The sequence below is a fragment of the Glycine soja genome, chromosome 14, assembly GCF_004193775.1.
Source record: "Glycine soja cultivar W05 chromosome 14, ASM419377v2, whole genome shotgun sequence".
NCBI classification, from domain to species: domain Eukaryota; kingdom Viridiplantae; phylum Streptophyta; class Magnoliopsida; order Fabales; family Fabaceae; genus Glycine; species Glycine soja.
The window spans coordinates 4,960,827-4,981,834 of NC_041015.1; the positions used below are offsets into that span (position 1 = coordinate 4,960,827).

At 34.2% G+C, this 21,008-nt stretch overlaps 3 protein-coding genes across 5 annotated transcripts; 2 read left to right on the top strand and 1 right to left on the bottom strand.

Annotated features, from left to right (window-relative positions):
* Nucleotides 1–5,198: 5,198 nt before the first annotated feature.
* On the top strand, nt 5,199–6,759 carry LOC114385457 (nematode resistance protein-like HSPRO2). The gene has a single exon (XM_028345542.1). The coding sequence runs from the start codon at nt 5,200–5,202 to the stop codon at nt 6,598–6,600; it is 1,401 nt and encodes a 466-aa protein (XP_028201343.1). The 5' UTR covers nt 5,199; the 3' UTR covers nt 6,601–6,759.
* Nucleotides 6,760–12,324: 5,565 nt separating this feature from the next.
* LOC114383463 lies at nt 12,325–14,838 on the top strand. 2 transcript variants are annotated; one of them, XM_028343144.1, is made up of 3 exons: nt 12,325–13,916; nt 14,199–14,239; nt 14,330–14,452. In XM_028343144.1, exons 1-2 carry the CDS (start codon nt 12,718–12,720, stop codon nt 14,200–14,202), a joined length of 1,203 nt encoding a protein of 400 aa, XP_028198945.1. In that variant the 5' UTR covers nt 12,325–12,717; the 3' UTR covers nt 14,203–14,239; nt 14,330–14,452. The 2 variants fall into 2 exon arrangements, with proteins under 2 accessions (XP_028198945.1, XP_028198944.1); XM_028343143.1 differs by lacking the exon at nt 14,199–14,239 and having other exon boundaries at nt 12,330–13,916; nt 14,330–14,838.
* A 438-nt stretch (nt 14,839–15,276) lies between these two features.
* Nucleotides 15,277–20,494, bottom strand: LOC114383464 (glycosyltransferase family 64 protein C4-like). 2 transcript variants are annotated; one of them, XR_003660513.1, is made up of 6 exons: nt 19,874–20,494; nt 18,599–18,995; nt 17,252–17,415; nt 17,064–17,134; nt 16,806–16,901; nt 15,633–15,749 (listed from the first exon to the last, which is right to left on the bottom strand). XR_003660513.1 is itself a non-coding variant. In XM_028343145.1 (5 exons), the coding sequence occupies exons 1-5, from the start codon at nt 20,092–20,094 to the stop codon at nt 15,589–15,591; spliced, it is 1,014 nt and encodes a 337-aa protein (XP_028198946.1). In that variant the 5' UTR covers nt 20,095–20,488; the 3' UTR covers nt 15,277–15,588. The 2 variants fall into 2 exon arrangements, 1 of the variants encoding a protein (XP_028198946.1); XM_028343145.1 differs by lacking the exon at nt 16,806–16,901 and having other exon boundaries at nt 15,277–15,749; nt 19,874–20,488.
* Between the last annotated feature and the right edge of the window lie 514 nt (nt 20,495–21,008).

Genomic DNA, 21,008 nt, shown 5'->3' on the forward strand with positions numbered 1-21,008 from the left:
GTCATGTCACTATTTGGAGGTAAAATCAAAACTAAGCTCTGGCCTTCCCATTAAGAGAGAATGGAAAGAGGACAATTCATATGACACCATCATGCACTTAATAGATCTTCACCATGTTGCAACAAATATCCACAAAAATGGCCAAGTTAGCATAGGGGTCTTCATGATCATATCCCGAAAATTGGATTTTCTGCACCAAGTGAATAAATTCTGAATTTATCTCCATGTTACAAGCTTGCACTTTAGGCTTTGCAATGGTGTTGAAGTACTTTGGCCTAGTGTTGACAAGGTAATCATTAAGAGTACTCATTGGTTGATGAGCTTCTTTGTCTCCTGCCATGATTTTTTTTTCTTTGAAACGGTAGGGGCAGATATACCCAGATAGAAATTGAACAATACTTGATAACTTATTATTCAATCCTTTTAAAAATATCTTTAGCCAAAATAGTCTTCATATATATTTACTTTAATTATTTACATGTTGATTTATATTTAATTTAATTATTTACATCGCCGTTTGATAAATAAATAGAATAAAAAAATATTGAAATAATCTTAATATTTTAAGAAATTTAATACATATATGTTTTTCAATAATCAACGGTAATAGTCAAATCTCTTAATAACTTCCCTATTGAAATAGCCAATGGCTAGTGACAAGTGACAACTCTAAAATGTTGAATTCGCAAGTGGCGTTGTTGGCACATTTGAATACTTTTTACAATTTACATCATACGATTTGTATACTTATTTTTAAAACGATTGCTTCAATACTAATTTTAATTAAACAACAAAATCTATTTGTTGCAATAAATACTTTTTCTTTGTCAAGGCACGCGACAAGTAAAAGTTCAGTTAATTTTATAACACAAAACAAAATTAGAAAAGAAACGGCTCTTATGGTTCAAAGTTCAAAACTCAACGCTTGTGTTGCCTATTTGAATAAGTGAAAAGGATTGTTGGTGAATCAAAAAGAGAGACGCGGTGCTTATGACCCTAGACGACATTTGCATGAAAGGTCAGTCCACAAAAATGATTCTTAATGTCTTATTGCAGGCCACGGCTCAAATAATAGAAGTGTAGAAAAAAAATTGTTTTTTAAGTGACCACGGCCTGTTTGGGTAAGCTTATTTGGAAGTACTTTTAAAAGAAGAAAATAAAAAAAAAAAAAGATAAGATGAGATTTTTCATAAACAAAAATAAATTCTCCATGAGTTAATTTTTATAAGCTCACAAATATACCTTCTCTAAAAGATAAGATGATATCTACAAATTAGCTAATGAAAAATTCATTTTAGCTAATGGAGAATCTCATTTCATTTTTTTTCTTCTTATTTTCTTCTTTTAGAAGTGCTTCTAGAGAAGCTTACACCCAAACAGACCCGTATATCACATATTAAAAGAGAAAAATCAGATTTTTAAAAGTTGAAGAATTAATTTCATTAATTTAAAATTATAAAGACTAAAACCAAATTCAATAAAAAATATAAGGATGAAATTACATTTTTTTTTCCTAAAACTATTTATGGTAAATGACTAAATGTTGATGGGGGATGGAAACGTGTGTCTACGCCATCGAATCTGTAGTGGCCAGACTTTTTGGACACCATACAGTCCAATATCCATAAAAAGTGGTAATGAAACAAGTGCATGCCGCTATCTTCCTTTTTTATGAGATGTTCTCTTGCATACCCCCGTTTCGTATTCTTTTAAAACCCAAACATCCTCTACCCAAGCCTCAGATTCTACCCTATCTCCAATACCATCTCTTTCTCTTTCTCTTTTCATGGATCATCTACAATCATTAATTCATTATCTCTAATATGGTTTGATGTTATCTTCCACTTTAGTGTCCTAATTTCATTTCCCTCATCTATTCTAATTAAAATCCACTCTCTTTTTATTTTTCAATTTTATAAAAAAAATTGGGCAACGATGGCAAAAAAAGGATCATCCAGAATTTAAGAGTGAAAATAGCATACACCATTCATTAAAGGCTTACATCTTGACCCATTTAAGTTTTAGTCAAGCCTGGCTTATTTAGAGAGAGAAAAAAAATAGGTTTCGACTTCTTAAAAAGTCTTTTAAGTTAAATAAGTTAAGTTACGGAATTTTAGAAAAAGCCTATTGATTAATTTGTCGGGTTATTTTATTTATAAATAATACAGTATTTTAAAATATATATATATATATATTAATATTAAATATATAATATAACATTATATCACTACTTTAACAACTAAAATATTATGTTTTAACTTGAGCTTATTTTGACGACAATAAAATGTAATATGATTTGCCGTTTTAAACGTTCTTAATGTGATGGGTCTATTAGCTTGTAAGCTTATTGAACTGTATAGCGATAGACAGGTATATTGATAAGTCCATCGACTAATTTAAAATCTAATATGAAGTATATTTTAAATGAATCATGATATTTGAATAGTTGATTCTTTTAAATATTTTACCCACACTCAACATCTTTCTCTTTTCCTATCATCATATCATATTACCTATCATACATTCATACCTATAATTTTTTCTTTTTTGTCTTTCTCTCGCTAGATGTAAAATAACATAGTAGATATCAAAATATATTTTTCCATAGGATATCAAGCCAGGCTAAATTAAAAAATGTATGCAATATACTAACAAAATGGACTTGCTCCTCAAAAAAAAAAAAAAAAAAAAGAGTTGAGCTATAGGATTATGAAGCATGTAAGATCAAGCTTAGATAAAGATAAGACTTAATTAGCTTAACCTGACTTATTTTCATTTCCAACAATCACTATATACGGTTGAAATCATATATTGTAATAGTAAGTTTCTAATAAACTTAATCTATTCAGAATATTATTCTGAAAAAAATATAATTGTTTATTTTTAACTTTTAATCGATAATTCTGTATTATTAATTAATCATATGTAATCTTGTGCTAAGTTTCAAAATGTGCGTGAACTTGTTCCACAATAGCCTGTTGTTTAGGTGCTGATTAATTTATGTGGACACCATTAACTATCTAAGTCAAACAAATATCCACCCCATGTTTGGGTAGTTGCTAAACTTCCCATTATCAGTATGTACATAAAGTTACCAATACCAATTCTTAGGTAAAGGGGATTAACTTTGAGTTGAGGGTCCATTGCTGATCTTACATGAGTTGTGAGTACAATATTTTCCCTCCCCATGTTGCGGTGGCTGCACGTGGAAGCATCCAAAGCAACCTGTTCTGGTTGACAGGGTGGGTGCATGCACGTGCTTCCCACACTACGTGTATGGGCCCAAACAGGTGGCACAAAAGCACCGCTGAGTTGGATTGGATTGTTAGTAAAACACACCACACAATGGGAATGGGACAAACCCATTACCCATACATAACGGCGACAAACCTAAAGAGAGAATCAAGGATAACTTTATCTCTCTCTTTTTATTATTACTATTACTATATCTCATCGTATTCATACTATCCACAACAGTGTTGGGAATTGGGACTTGGGTGGATGAAATTCGAATTCAAAATGAAGCCACAGAAAAAATCTAACTAGCACATAGACTTGAATGGATGAATATTGCTGAGGACACAACATTAGAATTCCATGATACTGGCTAGCAAAGTAGTATAATTAATACTACTAACTAGTGGCAGTGTCAATATATATGGCCATGATTGAAAAGAAAATGGAGATGAATTAATGCAAAATTTTGAATCCAGGCTCTAGTCTATCTATAGACTATATATAGTCTATACAAACTTGGCATCTAATTTTGTTTAGCCGACTAATGATGGCACGATCCGTAATTATGCTTTATTTAGCTGTTACAACTCCCAAACGACTATTAGGTTTAGGTTTATTTGTTGAATTAGGAGGAGCCGGTGCAGGGAAGGAGGAATCTGTGAAACTAGATTCCTTGTCCTCTATATTACTACAACAGCTTAAATGCATTTTGATTAATTAAATGTGCCGCGGGTTCATTCACCTCTTTAATAATACTTTCTTTGCCTATAAAAATAAATAAAAACTAAAGGGTTTAGGTGTGTTTGATTTTGTGCGTATTAAATAGTTTTCAAAAGTCTAAAGTATTAACAAGTCAGTATTTCCATCCTTGATCAGAAGAACAATTATAGTAAAAGCAACAGTTGCGCTAATGTTTTACTGATAAAGTTAACTTAGAAAAACGAGAGATATATGTATACACAAGGTAAAGTAAGTTAAGGTTGCACGTTAAAAGAGGAGTTCACACATTTTATATAGAAGTCTAAAATAAGAGAGTTTGTACAATCTTATCTCATATATTTCACAAATTAATGAAGTTATATTTCAATTTTCACATGTGCATTTTTGCTATAAAAAAATTAAAATTAATCAATAAAAGGACTAACTTAGCAATACTTACAAAAATTCAGGAAACCTTTTATGCTTGGTAAATCATTAATGGCTAAAAATGAAAAAGTATATCCAGAAAATATCATAAAATCGTTACTATAAGAAAAGAATGTTGTTAAAAATCGTTTATTCCAAATAATAATAATAATAAAAATTGCACCCGCTCCAGTTAAATACTATTATTATTCCGTCCCCACTCATGTGTCGTTAGATAGAAACGTGTAATTAATAATTTTGTTCGAAAAATATTTTAGAAGAGTTTTTGATCGGACATGAATAAATAAATAAAGAGTAATTAGCATTTGGAATTTTGGATAATTTGGTTGAGGAAAAAGGAGGATTATTGTTATTACGTACTTACAAGAAATAACGAAAGGCACATTTGGAGGCAAAAAGGCAACGGATTTTACGCTGATGTAGTAGCATGGGCGCGGACCAAAGGTTATTGAGACCAAAGAAAAGAATGAGTAGGGTTCAAGTTCAACGCGTATTAGCTTAGAAGGTCCAACTTGAACGACTCCACTAACTACACAATTTATTTGATTCCAAACACTCTTTCCTACAACTTCCTTCCTTGTCCTTTTACGTTAACGGATAAGCTCCATGTTCCCCTCTTTTTACTCCATTACTTTTTTTATTCATTCATTCATTATTATTATAAAAAATAAAATCCATGCGCACGTTATATGTCAAATTCAAGAAAACTAACATAATTTTTTTAAAAAAATAAATAAATAGTTTTCAGATTTTGCGTTTATAATTAATTAAATTGATGATTCCACGGAGCCGCGACTTTCAAATTCCTTGTTCTTCATGTGTGTCTCCCTCTCGTATAAATACACTACCATCTTCCATTTCCTCTCCAAATCCAATTCACCAAACATGGTTGATCTAGATTGGCAAACAAAGATGGTTCACTCCAACATGCCTCCAAAGTCCCCCAAACTCTCTCTCCCGGATAATAACATTCCAATCCCCCTTCGCCAAAACGACATCACCGCAGCGTCGTCTCCAATCTGCGCTGCCTACGACAACTACCTCCGCCTCCCTGAGCTCAGAGCCCTCTGGGCCTCCAACGACTTCCCTAATTGGGCCAACGAGCCCATCTTAAAGCCCACCTTACACGCCCTCGAAATCACCTTCCGCTTACTCGCAACCGTTTTATCCGACCCGAGGCCGTACATAAACAAGCGCGAGTGGACCCGGCGGGTGGAGTCTCTCGCCACGGCCCAAATTCAGATCATAGCTATGCTGTGTGAAGACGAAGAAGAAAACCCCGAGACACGTGGCACGACGCCACCGGTGAGTGACATTAACGGCTTTATCGCTCAAAGCAGAAGCTACAGCGAGGAGAGCCTGCTCCCGCGCCTCGCCACGTGGCACAAATCCAAGGACGTGGCGCGGAGAATCCTCGATTCGGTAGAGTACCAGATGATGAGGTGCACGTACACCTTAGGTTTAGGAGAGGCGAATCTCGCGGGTAAGAAGATATTCCTTTACGACGCCGTTTGCAGGCCGAGCGAGATTCACTCGTTGGAGACGACGCCGTTTGATTACGTGGGGAACTGCGAGAACAAGACGCTGCACGCGACGCAGCAGATCGCGGAGTGTTGGACGCGCGCGGTGAGGAAGCTGCTGGAGAGAGTGGCGGAGTCGGTGGAGAGAAAAACGTTGGAGAAGGCGGCGAGGGAGTGTCACGCGGTGGAGCGGATCTGGAAGTTGTTAACGGAGGTTGAGGACGTGCACGTGATGATGGATCCGGAGGATTTCTTGAGGTTGAAGAAGGAGTTGGGGATGATGAGAAATTGCGGGGAAATGGTGGCGTTTTGCTTCAGGTCGAGGGAGCTCGTGGAGGTGGCGAGGATGTGTAGGGATCTGAGGCAGAAGGTGCCGGAGATATTGGAGGTGGAGGTGGACCCCACGGGTGGGCCCGGGATGATGGAGGCGGCGATGAAGGTTTACTCGGAGAAAGAGAAAAGGAACGGGTTCGAGAAGGTTCATGTTTTGCAGGGGATGCAGGCGATTGAGGTGGCGATGAAGAGGTTCTTCTACGCCTATAAGCAGGTTGTGGCGGTTATGATGGGGAGCTCCGAGGCCGATAATGGGTTCACTCAGATATTCCTTGAACCCACTTATTTCCCTAGCTTAGATGCTGCCAAGACCTTTCTCGCTTATTATTGGGAAAATAATAATCAAAATGTGGTTCCCTGCTAGTTAATTAAAAAATTAATCAATTAATTCCTAGTCATATATACTTACTCACACAAACGGGAAAACAAAGAGAAAAAAAAAAGGACTAAATTTTTGTAATAGGTTGGTGTAAACAAATCTTTGTCTGTAAAATAATATTTATTTGACTATTCTTTTGGATCATGTTCTTTCGGCTGCTTTAAATTATGACCTGATCCCCGCTTTTGAATTTTAAAAGGGTTCGTGTTTTATGATGCATGGGTTCTGAGGAATATAAGTTGAAGTACTATGATTTAAGGCTGAGTAATAAAATGCATTACAACAATTATTCAACAAACCACTTTGTTTTACAACAGGAGGAGCAGTGCTTGTGTGTAGGATGTGGAGCTGTATCTGAAACTGCTGAACACCTTTTCTTTGTATGTGATTTGTTTTCAAAGGTGTGGCAGTTGTACTATGGATAGTTGAGGTGTATACGGTGATGCAAACTAATATGATAAATATACAAGAGATATATGATGTTAATATGATACATCATATACCAGATATATAAGATGGATATGATGATTAAAAGAGGAAAAAACAAAACAAAAAGTCACAGGTTGGATTAACAAACGCTACCATTTTAACCTCTAATGTTTCCCTACATAATGCATTATGTGCAACAGTTTAAAGGCCTGAACTGGAATGGCAGAAAAAGAGATGAGGGATCGTTGGTGATATCGCAGAAAGAAAAAGGCATACATATTGGTTATCGCGCCCTTACTCCAGCAGGATCAATTAATCATATCTTTGTAGCATCTCAAATAATAATAAAAAAATAGAACAAGTTATTAGGTAAATTATAAAAATAAAATGCTAATATTATAAAAACACGTATAATCAGCTTTTAAAAAATCATAAATAATGTGTCATTAAAAACTAAATTATTTGTAAAAACTAGACTTTCATTTATTATATATGAAAATTGAGTCAATGTTTTATGCATGTATTACGCTGAACCCTAGCAATTTATTCTTGGACTTGGTAAACTTAAAATTAATTTTACATTTGATGAAAAAGGCATGATTGGTTTATCAGAAAAGAGGACTTGACTATCAAGCTATTACGATATTCACACCTGCCCTGAAGAAACAAGAAGTAAAGCAGTGTCCTGTAATTGGGGGAAAGCAGAAGAATCTAAGGATATAAATACTGGTCAAATATGGCTGGAGAATACCTTGGACGGGACAATTTCGCAAAGTTTCCAGACAACATAGCTAGCTAGGTCTTGAAATTTTATTTTTATATGTTCAGTGTGATGATCCTAGAAGAAATTCTTTCTATGACTTAAATTAATTGTGTGGATGATACGTCATACGTATCAATGTTTTTTAATAAATATAAATTATACGTATCGTATAAAAAGGTTCACAAGTATAAAACAAAACAAAAATGTTAACCTTCTATTTGAAAACTGGCACGCCACATACAAATCGTGCTCGCACGTTAGAAAAATTGAATAAATAGACGGATAGGATAACAAAGAGTCAAAGACTAACCAAACATTTATTTTCAATTTTACTTGACATTAATATTGTATTTGATTGGAAGGAAATGAAAGACAGTAGAGAAATTTCTATATTTTTTCTTGTTTAGTTAAATAATTTAAAAGAGAGAAAAACTTCTATATTAATTTGACTAAATAATTTTATTTGACTGTTCTAAATACATTATAGTGAATTTGTTCATTTCTCTCCCTTTCTTTGTAAATCAAATAAAGACTTTTTCTCCATCATTAAAATTTATCCTCTTCTATCCTTTAAATCAAAGAGTACATTAAAATTGGGTTAAATGTCACTTTTCATTTATTATATTTTAATATTTTTTTACTTTTGAAACATTAAGTTTTAAAAGTCTCATTTTAATCCTTTATATTTTTAAGAGTTTCATTTTGATACATTAAGTTTTAAAAGTTTTATTTTGATCGTTTATATTTTCAAAAATTTTATTTTAATCCTTTATGTTTGCAAAAGATTTATTTTGGTCTTTTATTCTTATTTCCGTTAGCAAACATTAATGTTCTGATAATTTTTAAATAATTAATTTAAAATAGTGTGACTAAAAAATGAAGCAAGACCCAAAATCACTATCACGACATGAGATTTGAAACTTCTCATCATTGTCGAGACACAATATTTTTAATTTATTTTGATGTTGGGTCGTGGTGGCCATATGGGATGGTGCGATGATGTTGTTTGCTGGATGGATGTTGCGATTCTGATTTATTTATTAATGATGGTTGTAATGTTGAGGAGGTTGTAGATCTAAGTGTACAATGGTAACATTGTTTATGTTGTAGTGGTTACGAAGCTTGCAGAAAAAAGATGTCAAAGGTTAGGAAAGTAGGTGATTGAATACATTTTAAAAAGATAATAGTGATTTTTAGTCGTCATTATTTTAAATTAATTATTTCAAAATTTAAAGTTAACAACACACTAATATTTGTTAACAAAAATTAGAAGAAATGACCAAAATAAAAATTTTGAAAACATAAAGGATAAAAATTAATTTTTTAAAAACATAAAGTACCGAAATGAAACATCTGAAAACATAAAAGATCAAAGTGAAATTTTAAAAAATATAAAGGACCAAAATGAAACTTTTAACTTTAAAATGAAATAATATTAAATCATAATGGATCAAAAATGACATTTAACTTTAAAATTTTAAGGTTGTTAATTTTTATTAACTTAATATAGGTTTTTTTGTGTTTGAGAAGAAAATTTTATACTTACTAGTAAAAATAGTTTTTTAAACAAAATTGGGCTAGGCCACTTGGGCCATTGTGAACTCATAAAATTGTGCTCGAATGGATTGTTGCCATTTGAATCATGCACCTCTCATATTGTATCATGCACCTCTGAGAAATCTTTGAAAAGACTAAAATACCCTAACACATCCCTCAGACTAACCGTAGCCCTAACACCCGCAACGGCAACGACCTTGTCTTCCACATCGTGCCACCTCTTTAACCCTCCCACGACAGCAATGACCTTGTTCTCCACCACGCCAACCCCTACACCCTCCTCAAGACATCGGCAACAACCTTGTTGTCAAAACCATTTTTGTCCTATACATTTATTTTTAGCTTGTTTGGTACGAATTCAACGCATGGTTAGTATATCAATCAAATATGCAGATAATTCGTTTATTGCATGCTTTATACATAGGATATGGATAAATTTGTTCATAAGCACATGGGCACTTATAAGAGAAAAACTAAAAAATAAAAAAAAGGAAAAAATATGTTTGGGTCTCTCAAAAATTTGAAAGTTATTAATTTCATCCTCATAAATTTTTTTATATTAATTTGACACCTTAACACAAAAGTTATCTTTGTTGGTCCTCCATAGAAACTTCGTTAGATGGTAATCTAACGTGACTAGTAAGACTTACATGTGTAATTCGATTAAAAATGAATTGAATAGTTTGTGGTAGTTAAAACTCCCCCAAATGAATTAAACAATCTCTATCTAAGGATCAGTCACCTCAGACGAATGAAGAAAAAGAGTACATAACTAAGGTTCCATATGCTTTTGTCATTGGAAATTTGATGTACGCAATGACTTCAATCATTGGGAGTTGTAAGCAAGTTTATGTCAAATCCACGTAAAGCTCATTAGGAAGGAGTTAAGTGGATTTTGAGGTATCTATGAGCTACCATAATTTGGGACCATTTCACATGTGTATTGCTAACGTGTTCAACTAAGAGATATATCATCATGTTTTGAATGGAAACTAATAATATGAATTTCTTGCAAAACTTTTGAAGTTTTAGGGAACGAGAAGCAAAAAATTTTAAAAGATGAATTGTGAAATTCAAGTATATTTGAGGAATCTCCAACATATCTAAGTCAAAAAAATTTGTGTAATTTCCTATAATATATATATATATATATATATATATATATATATATATTATAGGAAATTACATAGGATGAATAGAGGATGTAACTAATATGGGCATGGGCCTCCTAGATAATCCAAATCAAGTTACTAACTCAGACCCACCCAAGATCCACCAACTAGAATCTTGATATATACAGCAAATTTGTGGATACAAAAAGATTCCAGCCATAGTAATTCATGGGAACATTCAACTACCAGGTGATCCCCATACAAACAAATCCCACGATACTAACTACTAAGCATCTAGAATACCCCCTGTCACCAATCAAAACTCAGATCACAAATACTGCATGAAAGTTTGTCCACCACACAAAAAACACGATCACAAGATGAGCCAATTAGCTTGCCGCATCAATATCGAGTTGCCTGCAACCAAACCAAAATCCTACGCGGATGTCATTCTCGGATACACACAACAGGATTAGAGGTCCACTGCCTATAGGAGATGTTGAAATCCTTCTGATAGTAGACTTTGCTATTTATAGTATTTTGTTATTACTTTTATATAAAGTAGAGTTCATGAATAAGTTTATAGGCAACTCCAAAACTAAAATAAAGCTTTGGGTACACAGCAGAATAGTATTTTGTTATATCGGCAACTCCAAAAAAATTAACTGACCCGGTTCACTATAAGGATGATGGCTTATAGAGGAGTGCAACAATGGTGGCATCCCAACACTTCCGAGAAGGGTAAAGGCATGCAAGGGGATTAGGAGAGGAGAATGAAGGGTGGTTTAAATGGTTTGGAGAGGAAAGAATGAGAGTAAGTGGAGAGAGATCCAGGATGGGTGTGGTTGAGACTTGAGAGTGTGGGAGGAGAAAGGGTTAGGATAGTTTAAAAAAATATTTTATTTTTTAAAAAAAAGGGTGAATCATGGATGAACTTAGCAATTAAGGATAAGCGAATAGTGCTTTCTGGTTTTTGGTTTTATTGGAAGAGTTTCCAGCATTATCAATAGGCCTCACATTGTTAGATATCATACACGATGCTTTCACATTTCAACAATAGTATAGATGCATTGTGAAGATTTTTTTTATTTTTATTTAATATTAAGTATCATTTGCTTATATGATTTTATTCGAGTTAGAAAAATGAATAATAATTTTTTTTTCTTGCAATACTCAAGTTAGTGGCCTAAAAATATGAACAAAATATCAATGATAGATTAAAGTAAAATTGATTTACTTGGAACCTTAGTGACCCATTTTATAGAAATCGGATCTATGATATCTATTTTCCTTGTTAGATATCATAATTAAGAGAAAATATGATTTTATCTTATTTGTTTTCTTATATGATAAATCATTTCCAGATTTAGAGGTAATTTTTATCTTTTTGTTATATATACCGATAAAAATAAAATTTTCATCTTTTATTATTTAATTTTATGTGGTCTTCTGAATATTGAGTTGTCTTGACTGACAATATTAATACTCGAAATCATTAATTAGTTATAACAATCCATATGAATTGATTTACACCTTCCGTAGTCAGAAGAGATTTAAACATAAAGCTCAATAGTTTCAAAAATTATAAAATTAATATTTTGCATCTATCTCTGCTAAACTTGAGCTACAGGTGAGGTGATCCAAATCCACTTTTTGAATGGTGTAAAAATCTTGTAATGCACACACCCAAAGTGATGATGATCCGGTGCGTATGATCCACCAATCAATAAATATCATACAAAATCCATTGGAAAAGAAAAACTAATATTCAAAAACCAACTAAATATCTTCAAAGTTTATCTCATTGCCACGTTAATCAGGCCCCACTTTTTATCCACTCTTCACTTTTTTTTCTACTCATCAAACATGAAACTCTTTCAGCAAATATAGTACCCTCCTCTGTTGCCATCTGTTCTTAATTTTGAAGTCTCATGAACCTGCTTCTTTCGTTGGTGTCCTTCTTAAATATATTTTTAGTAAATCCCAGACACACCCCTTTTAAATTGTGATTTTCACACCCCCTTTTTTCACCGATCGTCTTTGTTTACCCGTTATAAAAAGTTATAGTGATCTGATTGTGTTATTGATATTTCATACAGAAAACAATAAACTTTTTTGTGTGATTTTAATTGATTTCCATTTGGGTTTATTCAATTATGATTGTCTTTTAGGTGGTATGATTTTTTTTCTTCAGTGTTGTTCATTGTTTCTGTGATCCCCGGAAGAACTTAGTGATCGAAAATGGCTTCAAGGGTGTCTCCCAATCTCAAATGTTGGCAGTTCAGAACCCCTTATTATTGTGATTCATGGAAGACACCTCGTGCAGTTCCTTCTTCTATACTGAGGCATGTGACTGAGAGGAACAATGTTATGCCACCATGTGGGTTGGTCCATAGGTCAAGGAATTTGAGGGTGCAAAGAGGAAAACGTGTTTACTCATCACTTTTTGATGACTTTCACCAAGAGGAAAGGATGAATCTGGTTCAGGATGGTTGTTGGGATGAAAATGGCCATGAAATAGCTTGTGCTGTCTCTGATAATACCCCAAACAAAGAACTCAAAAATGACTTCTCAGGCGGAGGTTGTTCCTCTGAGGAATTTGGGACAATGAAGCCTGAAGTTTTGGAGCCTTCTCTTTTGGGAGTCCAGCCTGAGCCACCAAGCTGGCCAGAGAGAGATGAGATCTTGAGACGTACCTTTGAGAGGAAAGTGAACAGTGTAGGAATTTCTTTGTCCATTAGGATGATCAAGAAGAAGCTACAATTGGAAGAGGGTTCCAAAGAGGCTGGTGAGTTGACCGAATTAACCAACTGTTCTGTGAAGAAGACCTTCTCCTCTATGATGTTAATCATGCATGAGCTGCAAAGTCATGCCTTGCAAACAAGGGAGAGCCTGTGTGGTGAAAACTTGCAAGGTGTCATGACCAAGCTAGAGAGAGAGATGGATGCTTCATTTGTTTGGCTCTTCCAGCAGGTTTTCTGGAAGACCCCAGCTCTCATGGTCTATGTGATGGTCCTCTTAGCTAACTTTTTAGTGTTCTCTATGAATGATAACACTGTCAAGGTAATCACTCCTTCTTCCATGATCACAAAGGCTCTAACCTTGACCAGCAATGAGAGTAAAGTACAGCATTCACATGTTGATGTTGATCAAGGTGAGTATGTGAATAGGGAGTTGACAGAAGAGGAGCACATGTTGTGGAACTCCTTTCTAGAGGAGGCTTCAATGTTGCAAAAGGAATTGAGTGGTGAGGTTTTGGACCATGAGACAAGGCAAAGGTTAGTGGCCCCAGTGTCTGTGGAGCTTGAAGGGGATCAGTACGAGGAATATGTCAAAACTGAGCTTTATTACAAAAAGCATTTGTTCCGGACACCTCATTGTTCCCTTCTGCTGTCTAACTATGCACAGTTTCTCTTCCTTGTCCTTCATGATATTGATGGGTGAGTTCTCAAAAACCAATTTTGTTATCACATCTGATTAGTATTAGATAATGCTGCATTCTTTAGCTAGCCTTTTGATTTGTGAGAAAGAGCAAAAGAATAAGAGGAAAGAGTCATGTTGCTTGTTTATTCTCTATGCAAAGAAGGGTGTTTAATTTTTTGTTTTCTTTGTCAAGCTCAAATGAGTCATTTTTTGAAGATTTGTGTTGGTGTAGAGTGTATAGAAGTGATATCAATATTGACAAACAACGAGGGTACTACTTGACTTGACTTTTGTTATAGGTAAACTTTTCACGGGCGAAGCAATGACAGATAATGTAAATGTATCCTCAAGTTTCTTCTTTAGCTCCTTCTAGAGGGTATTCTATTGCTGATTTATTTTTCCCTTTTTAATACATTTGATTTGTTTTCAGGGCAGAAGAGTACTACAAGAAATCAGTGCTAGCAGAATCATCGGAAGCTGAGGCATTCAGTCGCTACGCTGACTTCTTGTTGATGGTAAGAAAGGATGTTTGGGCAGCAGAACTGAGATATCTGCAAACATTGGAAGCAGATCCTGGGAACGCCTATTATTTATCAAAGTACGCCAGTTTCCTTTGGAACACCGGTGGACAAGATACTAATAGCTTTCCTATGATGGTCATATGATTCATCATGGCTAAGTGATGGTACTTTTTGGTACAATGTTCCGACCAACTGTTACATCCCACTTGCATTTAAGTTGTATCCCTTGATTTATGGTTTTTCCTGGATAGTTGTTACTACAGTTTTTCTTTTTTCCATTGTAGTAAGTAATTCGTGGAACAACTATCTTTATTCATATTTAAATATGAAGATGTGTTTAGCCTGAGTGATGTTTAGCTCAAAGTTCATTTCATGAAGGAAGGAGGCATGAGTACCAACTCTAACTTTGAGACCTGAATGCTGTTCCATCCTATCATCCTGTTTACAGTTTACAGTTTACAGAGAAAAAATATTGCTTTTGTGAAAGGACTTTGTTAATCCCGCTAGTTATGAATCCATTAACAATAGCTATATGGAACAAATTTCTATAAAATTTAAAGAACACAATCTCTCCATCCCAAACACAACTTAAACGAGATATATTACTGACTCAAGTTTTTTAACTTCTTTTCAAATCAATGAACAGCTTAAGACAATTTCTTGTTTGAAATGACTTTTAATCCAGTGAAAATGTTAGTTTTTGCTTTGTTATTTATCAACCTTACAAACGTTTCTTTTTCTTTGGGAAATTTTGTTTCAACAACTTGCTATGGTGCTATTCATTTGCCGTCCATTAAATCCCATTTTTCATTCTTCCAACACAATAGCGTTATCTATTGGGCTAGTGGACTATTAATAATATAAATAATAACTATATCACAGGTAGAGCTTCATCTCTTAGGGTGTAATAACCCTTTAATAATATTCTACAATGAAATTCTTAATATTTTGAGGGGGAAAAAGCACCACACGATGCTGCCTTGCATTACATATCTAATACAAGAAATCAACCTAAGGAATTTGATCGATTAGCGGCAAAACGCATGAATGGAGTATAAGATCCAATATATTATACAACTGTGACTAACGTGAATTGAGTAACTCAACTAGCTAATAAAAGGACGGCAGTAGAATTTCTAGAAATGCAAGGAAAATCAAAATTCCAGCGTCACCAAAACCAGATATTGCGGCTATCAACAGCCTTAACTGAAGTAGATACCAAGGGCATCCGCCCATACGCGGCAACAAATCTGTTGACGCATTCTGTTCTTCTTTCACTGTGACCTCCCAAACTACTGATTCCAGTCGATCCAATCTCTAATATTTTACCTGTAACAAAAATAACAAAATCGATGTAGTTTAACATGGTAGTTTACAAATAATGAGTGCAATATTTGTATTACCATGAATGAACTTCACAACATAAAATCAATTCAACTTCACAATCAGCTCCTTGAGATTGTACTATTAATTAACCCCACAAACAGCAGTGTACTGGCCACCGGCTTGATAATAATACAAAATTTGTCACAAAATACCAGCACTGTCGTGAGTTTCAAAAATAAATCTCGTGGTCAAATAGAAAATGAATTGTCACGTTGTTTCAATGATCACCAAGAGAAATTACAGATTAATAAAATCATACTATGATGAATTTATAGCTAAGCTTTCACTGCACAATTATGTTGATAGAAAAGGAAGAAAAATTACATATTGTAACTTCTTAATTCCATACTAAAATCATATATGTTGTAATAAGTGGGAGATAATTTCCATCTCAATTTTAGTTAAGTTAGCACACTGTTGTATTCAACTGCAATATGCATTACATACTCCGTCAATCCACTGTCTACCATTTGACTGGGGCAGGAGGTAAGAGGCAAGGAGTCAAGGTCTAATTTCACTTAAAATCTAAAAAACAGATGCTTCCGTTTGCTAATGGTATACCTCTTAATGTATGCTAACAAGATATCAAATACTAATACTATTGTAGATATGAGAAAGAGAGCAGAGAGGAAATAGCTCTAAATGAACACAAACTACTAGTAATTTAAGTAGCACAGATCTGTTGCTTTCGTGTGTTTTATTAACATAGTAAAGATATGCATGTATCATTTATTGGCTCCCCGGCCACAAATCAATCATACAAATGTCAGGAAGGTGCTGAATCCCTACACAAGATAACTTTATCACTAAAAAGAAAAGACCGTTCACTGGAAAACAAGGGCATTATGCACTTTGAGTTAGTGAAGTTAAGGAACTTCCGAACTTTATTTTTTAACGTACCCTAGTGCCAAAAGGTTCCTCACTGTGCCAAGGTATGGGGGAGGGTCATTATGCGCAGCCTTACCTTACATATGGGAGGGTCATTATATGCAGTCTTACCTTACATATGCAAAGAGGCTGTTTATGGATTCGAACCCATCACCAAGACACAACTTTTCCGCTGCACCTGGGCTCACCCTCTAAGGAACTTCTAAACTAAACAAGCATAAAAGAATAAAATAATAATTCATGTGGCTGTTATATAATGGTTATAGTTCATGTGGCTGTTATATAATGGTTATAGGATATGGAATTGCTGAGTTCCTAAGTGCATTCATCAGTAAATAGAAGAAGAAAAAAAATTTATGAATCAAATACCTTTAACCCATATGGGGGGTGCACCGGTAGCATTTGCAACAAGGAAAGACATTGCAATATCTTCACAATTCCTGGTAAAAAAATTGAGTTGTTAAGCAAATAATAAAACAAAGGCAGAATTAAAGTTGAGAGATTGAAGTCTGATTAAAAAGAAAGGTAATGAATAATTAGTTAGTCCAGGGGAAAACCTGTTCTTGGTTACATATTCTCTAATTGATGATGGCATCTCATTTGTGTAGATATTGAAATACTTTTTGTGAAAGAATGCTGCCTTGGAAAGCACCATACTATATGTACCCGTCCACCACACAGACCACCATCCGCCATATATAAATTTGCTGTCATTACCTTCCTGCAAGCAAAATCAATAACTTGAAATATTAGCCTTAGATATTTTTCATATTTTTTCCTGTCACAGAACTATACTCGGGAAAACTAATTAAGGAAACCTAAAAGGTTTCAGATTTAAGGATCAAACATTACAAATTTACAATAATCGTTGAGGTTCACACCAGGTTCAAAGATGCATGAAACAAGACTAATAGATGAACTTTTTTCCTCTATGACAGAATTTCAGCTTTCGTTTCCTTTAAATTAGATACTCATCAAGAACAAAATTACATGTCTCCAGTTTATGATAAGGGTCAATTTTAGAAACTAAATTACAAATAAGATATACAAAATATATTGTTCTTATTTTTTTATGTCAGCTATGAAGCACCAATACTTTAATTTGCTTCACATATCTATATCCGATACTGATACTCTCAAATAGTTCGCTTATATGTATCAGTGAAATATCCAGCCTTTAAAATAGTCATGAAAATCCAACACAACTACATATGAGACATAGTATAAAATAGAAATATAGAACTATTGTCCTTGTCCTCTTTATAGATGATTTCAAGAAAGAAATGACATTGATAATGTTCCTATTTATAGACAATAGAAAATGATTTGTGACAACAATGATGTAAAAAATTTTTTAGTAATGTCCAAGAAGTTTGTTCTTGATTTGGATTTGCATAATTGCAGTTATATATTTATTATGTTTTATGAACTTTTATACATATCTAGGATTCTAGGTATATATCTTACACACAACATACCATATATATTTCTAGAATAACCGTATAGCCATATTGGATACCTATTATCGTATCTGTGCATCATAGGATGTCAGTCAGAAATCACGCTTAAAATGGAAATGGATCTCCACACCATATGTTTCACAAAAGTATGTTTTCTATAATGGCACCTTGAAAGGTAAACATTATCAATAATCAGGGCAGTTATAGAGCCAATTTTTAAGTGCAAATAACAAACAAGAAATGCTCCACGCCTCCATGTAAATTAGTCATTCACTTCCTCTCACATTTGAGCTCAACAAGCAAAGGCATAAAAAAAAGAGTGTGTGAACAAGTTAATAGGGATAGTGGACAATAAAAGCAAAGGCATAAAAAAAATTATTATGTGACCAAAATTAACAAGGATAGTGGACAATAATTTGGTAAAAAAAAATAGATAAACCATACCAATGAATCCACCCAATGGACACGAGGTACAAATCCAACCATTGTATCAGGTGCACTTTGCCAAACATCAAATGCAAATTCCACCGTAGAGCAAGGAAATATAACATCATCATCAATAGAAAAGACAGCATCTGTCTCCAAATCCTTAATTTCTTTAAATCTATTGTTCAAACTGTCTTCCTTGTTGATATCAAACCTCAATTTCACATATCTTCCATCTTTAGACTTGGACTTTACAACGTGGTGCAGAAATTTTAAAAGAATATCCGATGGAGGATCAGGTTCACTCCACACAATATGTACTGATTCAAGTCGAGGACATGATGAATAATGCTTGATGGACTGCTTTAGAAGATCATATCTCTTCCATGTGTTCATTACTATAGAATACCCTTTCCTGTGAACAAAATATAAAAATACAATGAGTCCTCTAACATCACAAGCAACATAAACTCATTACTCTTTAAGAAAACAAAACTTGAATGAAAAAAACAATCCCCAAACTTCATCCCACTAGGTTATAAATCAAGGGTATATGATAAAGAAGGGCGGAGTTGTTAGTACTCGAATTAAACATTCCTTTGAGCTAGGTTCTAGGTTAATAATCTAAACCACCAAACCCAAAATTCGGTTTGGTTCGCCCGTTTTCCAATTCTAGATGATCCTGTGACTTAGAAAGCTCATCATGATGAATCTCGTAATATCAAACAGTCCATCTGATACATAATTATCAACCCAAATACCATTAAAATGATCTCATCACTTGACAATAAAATACAGGTAATGAACAAAGTGTAAATAATAATAATAATAATAATAATAGTGACATCAGAATTCCCAAACATCAATATTTTTCAAGATCCCAACGTCTAATCTTGCAAAAATTCCATCTAAACAACACCGATCACTTAAACAGATTGTTTCCAAAACGACTATAGCCAAATAACAAGTTCATTTGGTAACAAATTCTATCCAAAATTAACCTAGCAAATAAAAACCTATACACATAAAGATCCCTTTCTTTATCTCTCTCTTTTCCTCTTTTTTTTCACATAAGCAAGAAACAAGAAAACGACAAAAGAAAATCAAACGGAATCTAAGTAGCCAGCACGTATATGGAAATCCCTCAAAGGAAACCGGCTTTCCGAAAAAGAATCTGTTACCAAAAACGAACGGATCTTAATTATTTAATTATATTATTTTTGGAATTATCGGAGTGGAGTACATATTAAGTAGTTGAATGAAGTATAAAAGAGAAAGAGAAAGAAATAGAACCCGGAATCGGGGAAGCGAGGTGGCGGAGGCGGCGGAGGCGGCGGCGTTTGGTTGTTGATCCATAGGACGAAGGAAGAAGCGCTGGTGGAAAAGGCGAGAAGCGTGAAGGCGACGCAGCAAAAGAGGAGAAGCTTGATCTTGAGTGATTTAACGGTGGAGATCGCGAGGAGGCGGAACCGCTGCTCTGTCCGACGGTTCCAGCAGCAGCAGCTCCCTCTCATCACCGCCGCAAATGCGTGTTTCCGAGCCCAACAAGATCTCTCCAAGCCGAACCGGTCCGGTTCAGCGGCCAGCCATCCCGAGCCGAACGAGAATCGCTTAAAATCTTAATAATGGCTATCTTTCTTTGACGTGTGAAAGTGAAAGTTGAAACGTTATAGCTTTAGCGTACTGATTGTTCGCCTTTGTCGTCGTGCGTCTCTGTCTCAGTCGCAGATCATATTTAACAGAAACCAAATGGATTCGTGTTTTTTTTTTTCTTTCCATTGGTTGGGTTCCGACATCACGTTGGGGTGTGTATCGATCGCCTCGATCACAAAACTCAGGTGCTGCGTGACACGTGGACGCTTTCTGCGCCGCTTGATTTATCAGATTGTCCTTTCGCGACTCTGATGTTTCCTGAGACTGGTGCTTCATGCTTCCCTTCACACATTTCGTTCCTACACCCAACCATGGATGCTGCAAGATCTTGGAAAAAAAAATTTGATTAATTCTTTAGTGTAAGTATTTATAGTCTCTTTAATTTTTTTTTGTTTATTATTATTATTCAAAATTAGTTTTGTTTTATTTATTTTTAGTACTTCATTTATTTTAAATTTAAGTCTAATTTTGAATAATAAGAACAAATGAGAAATTAAAAATGAACAAAAGAATTTAAAGAAACCAAAAGTGATAACATAAAATTTAAGAAACTAAAAATTGAAAACTATAAAACTTGATTAACTTTTTTATTTATCAAATAGGTTTACATTGTTATATGGATAATTACTTACTAAATTTTACGGATATGGGAATAAGCTAAATATATCAAAATACCTCATCCATCTTATACCTTCACTTGTATAAATATAAATATATAATAATAATAATAATAATAATAATAAAAATAATTAAAGTTTGAAATTTCTTTAGATAT

Bases quoted from the DNA above. Each gene is read 5' to 3' on its own strand.
- LOC114385457 (XM_028345542.1), top strand. From the start codon at position 5,200: ATGTGTGTCTCCCTCTCGTATAAATACACTACCATCTTCCATTTCCTC.
- LOC114383463 (XM_028343143.1), top strand. From the start codon at position 12,718: ATGGCTTCAAGGGTGTCTCCCAATCTCAAATGTTGGCAGTTCAGAACC. The intron at 13,917-14,329 runs GTGAGTTCTCAA...ATTTGTTTTCAG, and splicing joins GTCCTTCATGATATTGATGG to GGCAGAAGAGTACTACAAGA.
- LOC114383464 (XM_028343145.1), bottom strand. From the start codon at position 20,094: ATGAGAGGGAGCTGCTGCTGCTGGAACCGTCGGACAGAGCAGCGGTTC. The intron at 17,135-17,251 runs GTTTTCCCCTGG...TTTTTTTACCAG, and splicing joins GAATATGTAACCAAGAACAG to GAATTGTGAAGATATTGCAA. The intron at 15,750-17,063 runs GTATTTGATTCA...TTTTTGTTACAG, and splicing joins ACCCCCCATATGGGTTAAAG to GTAAAATATTAGAGATTGGA.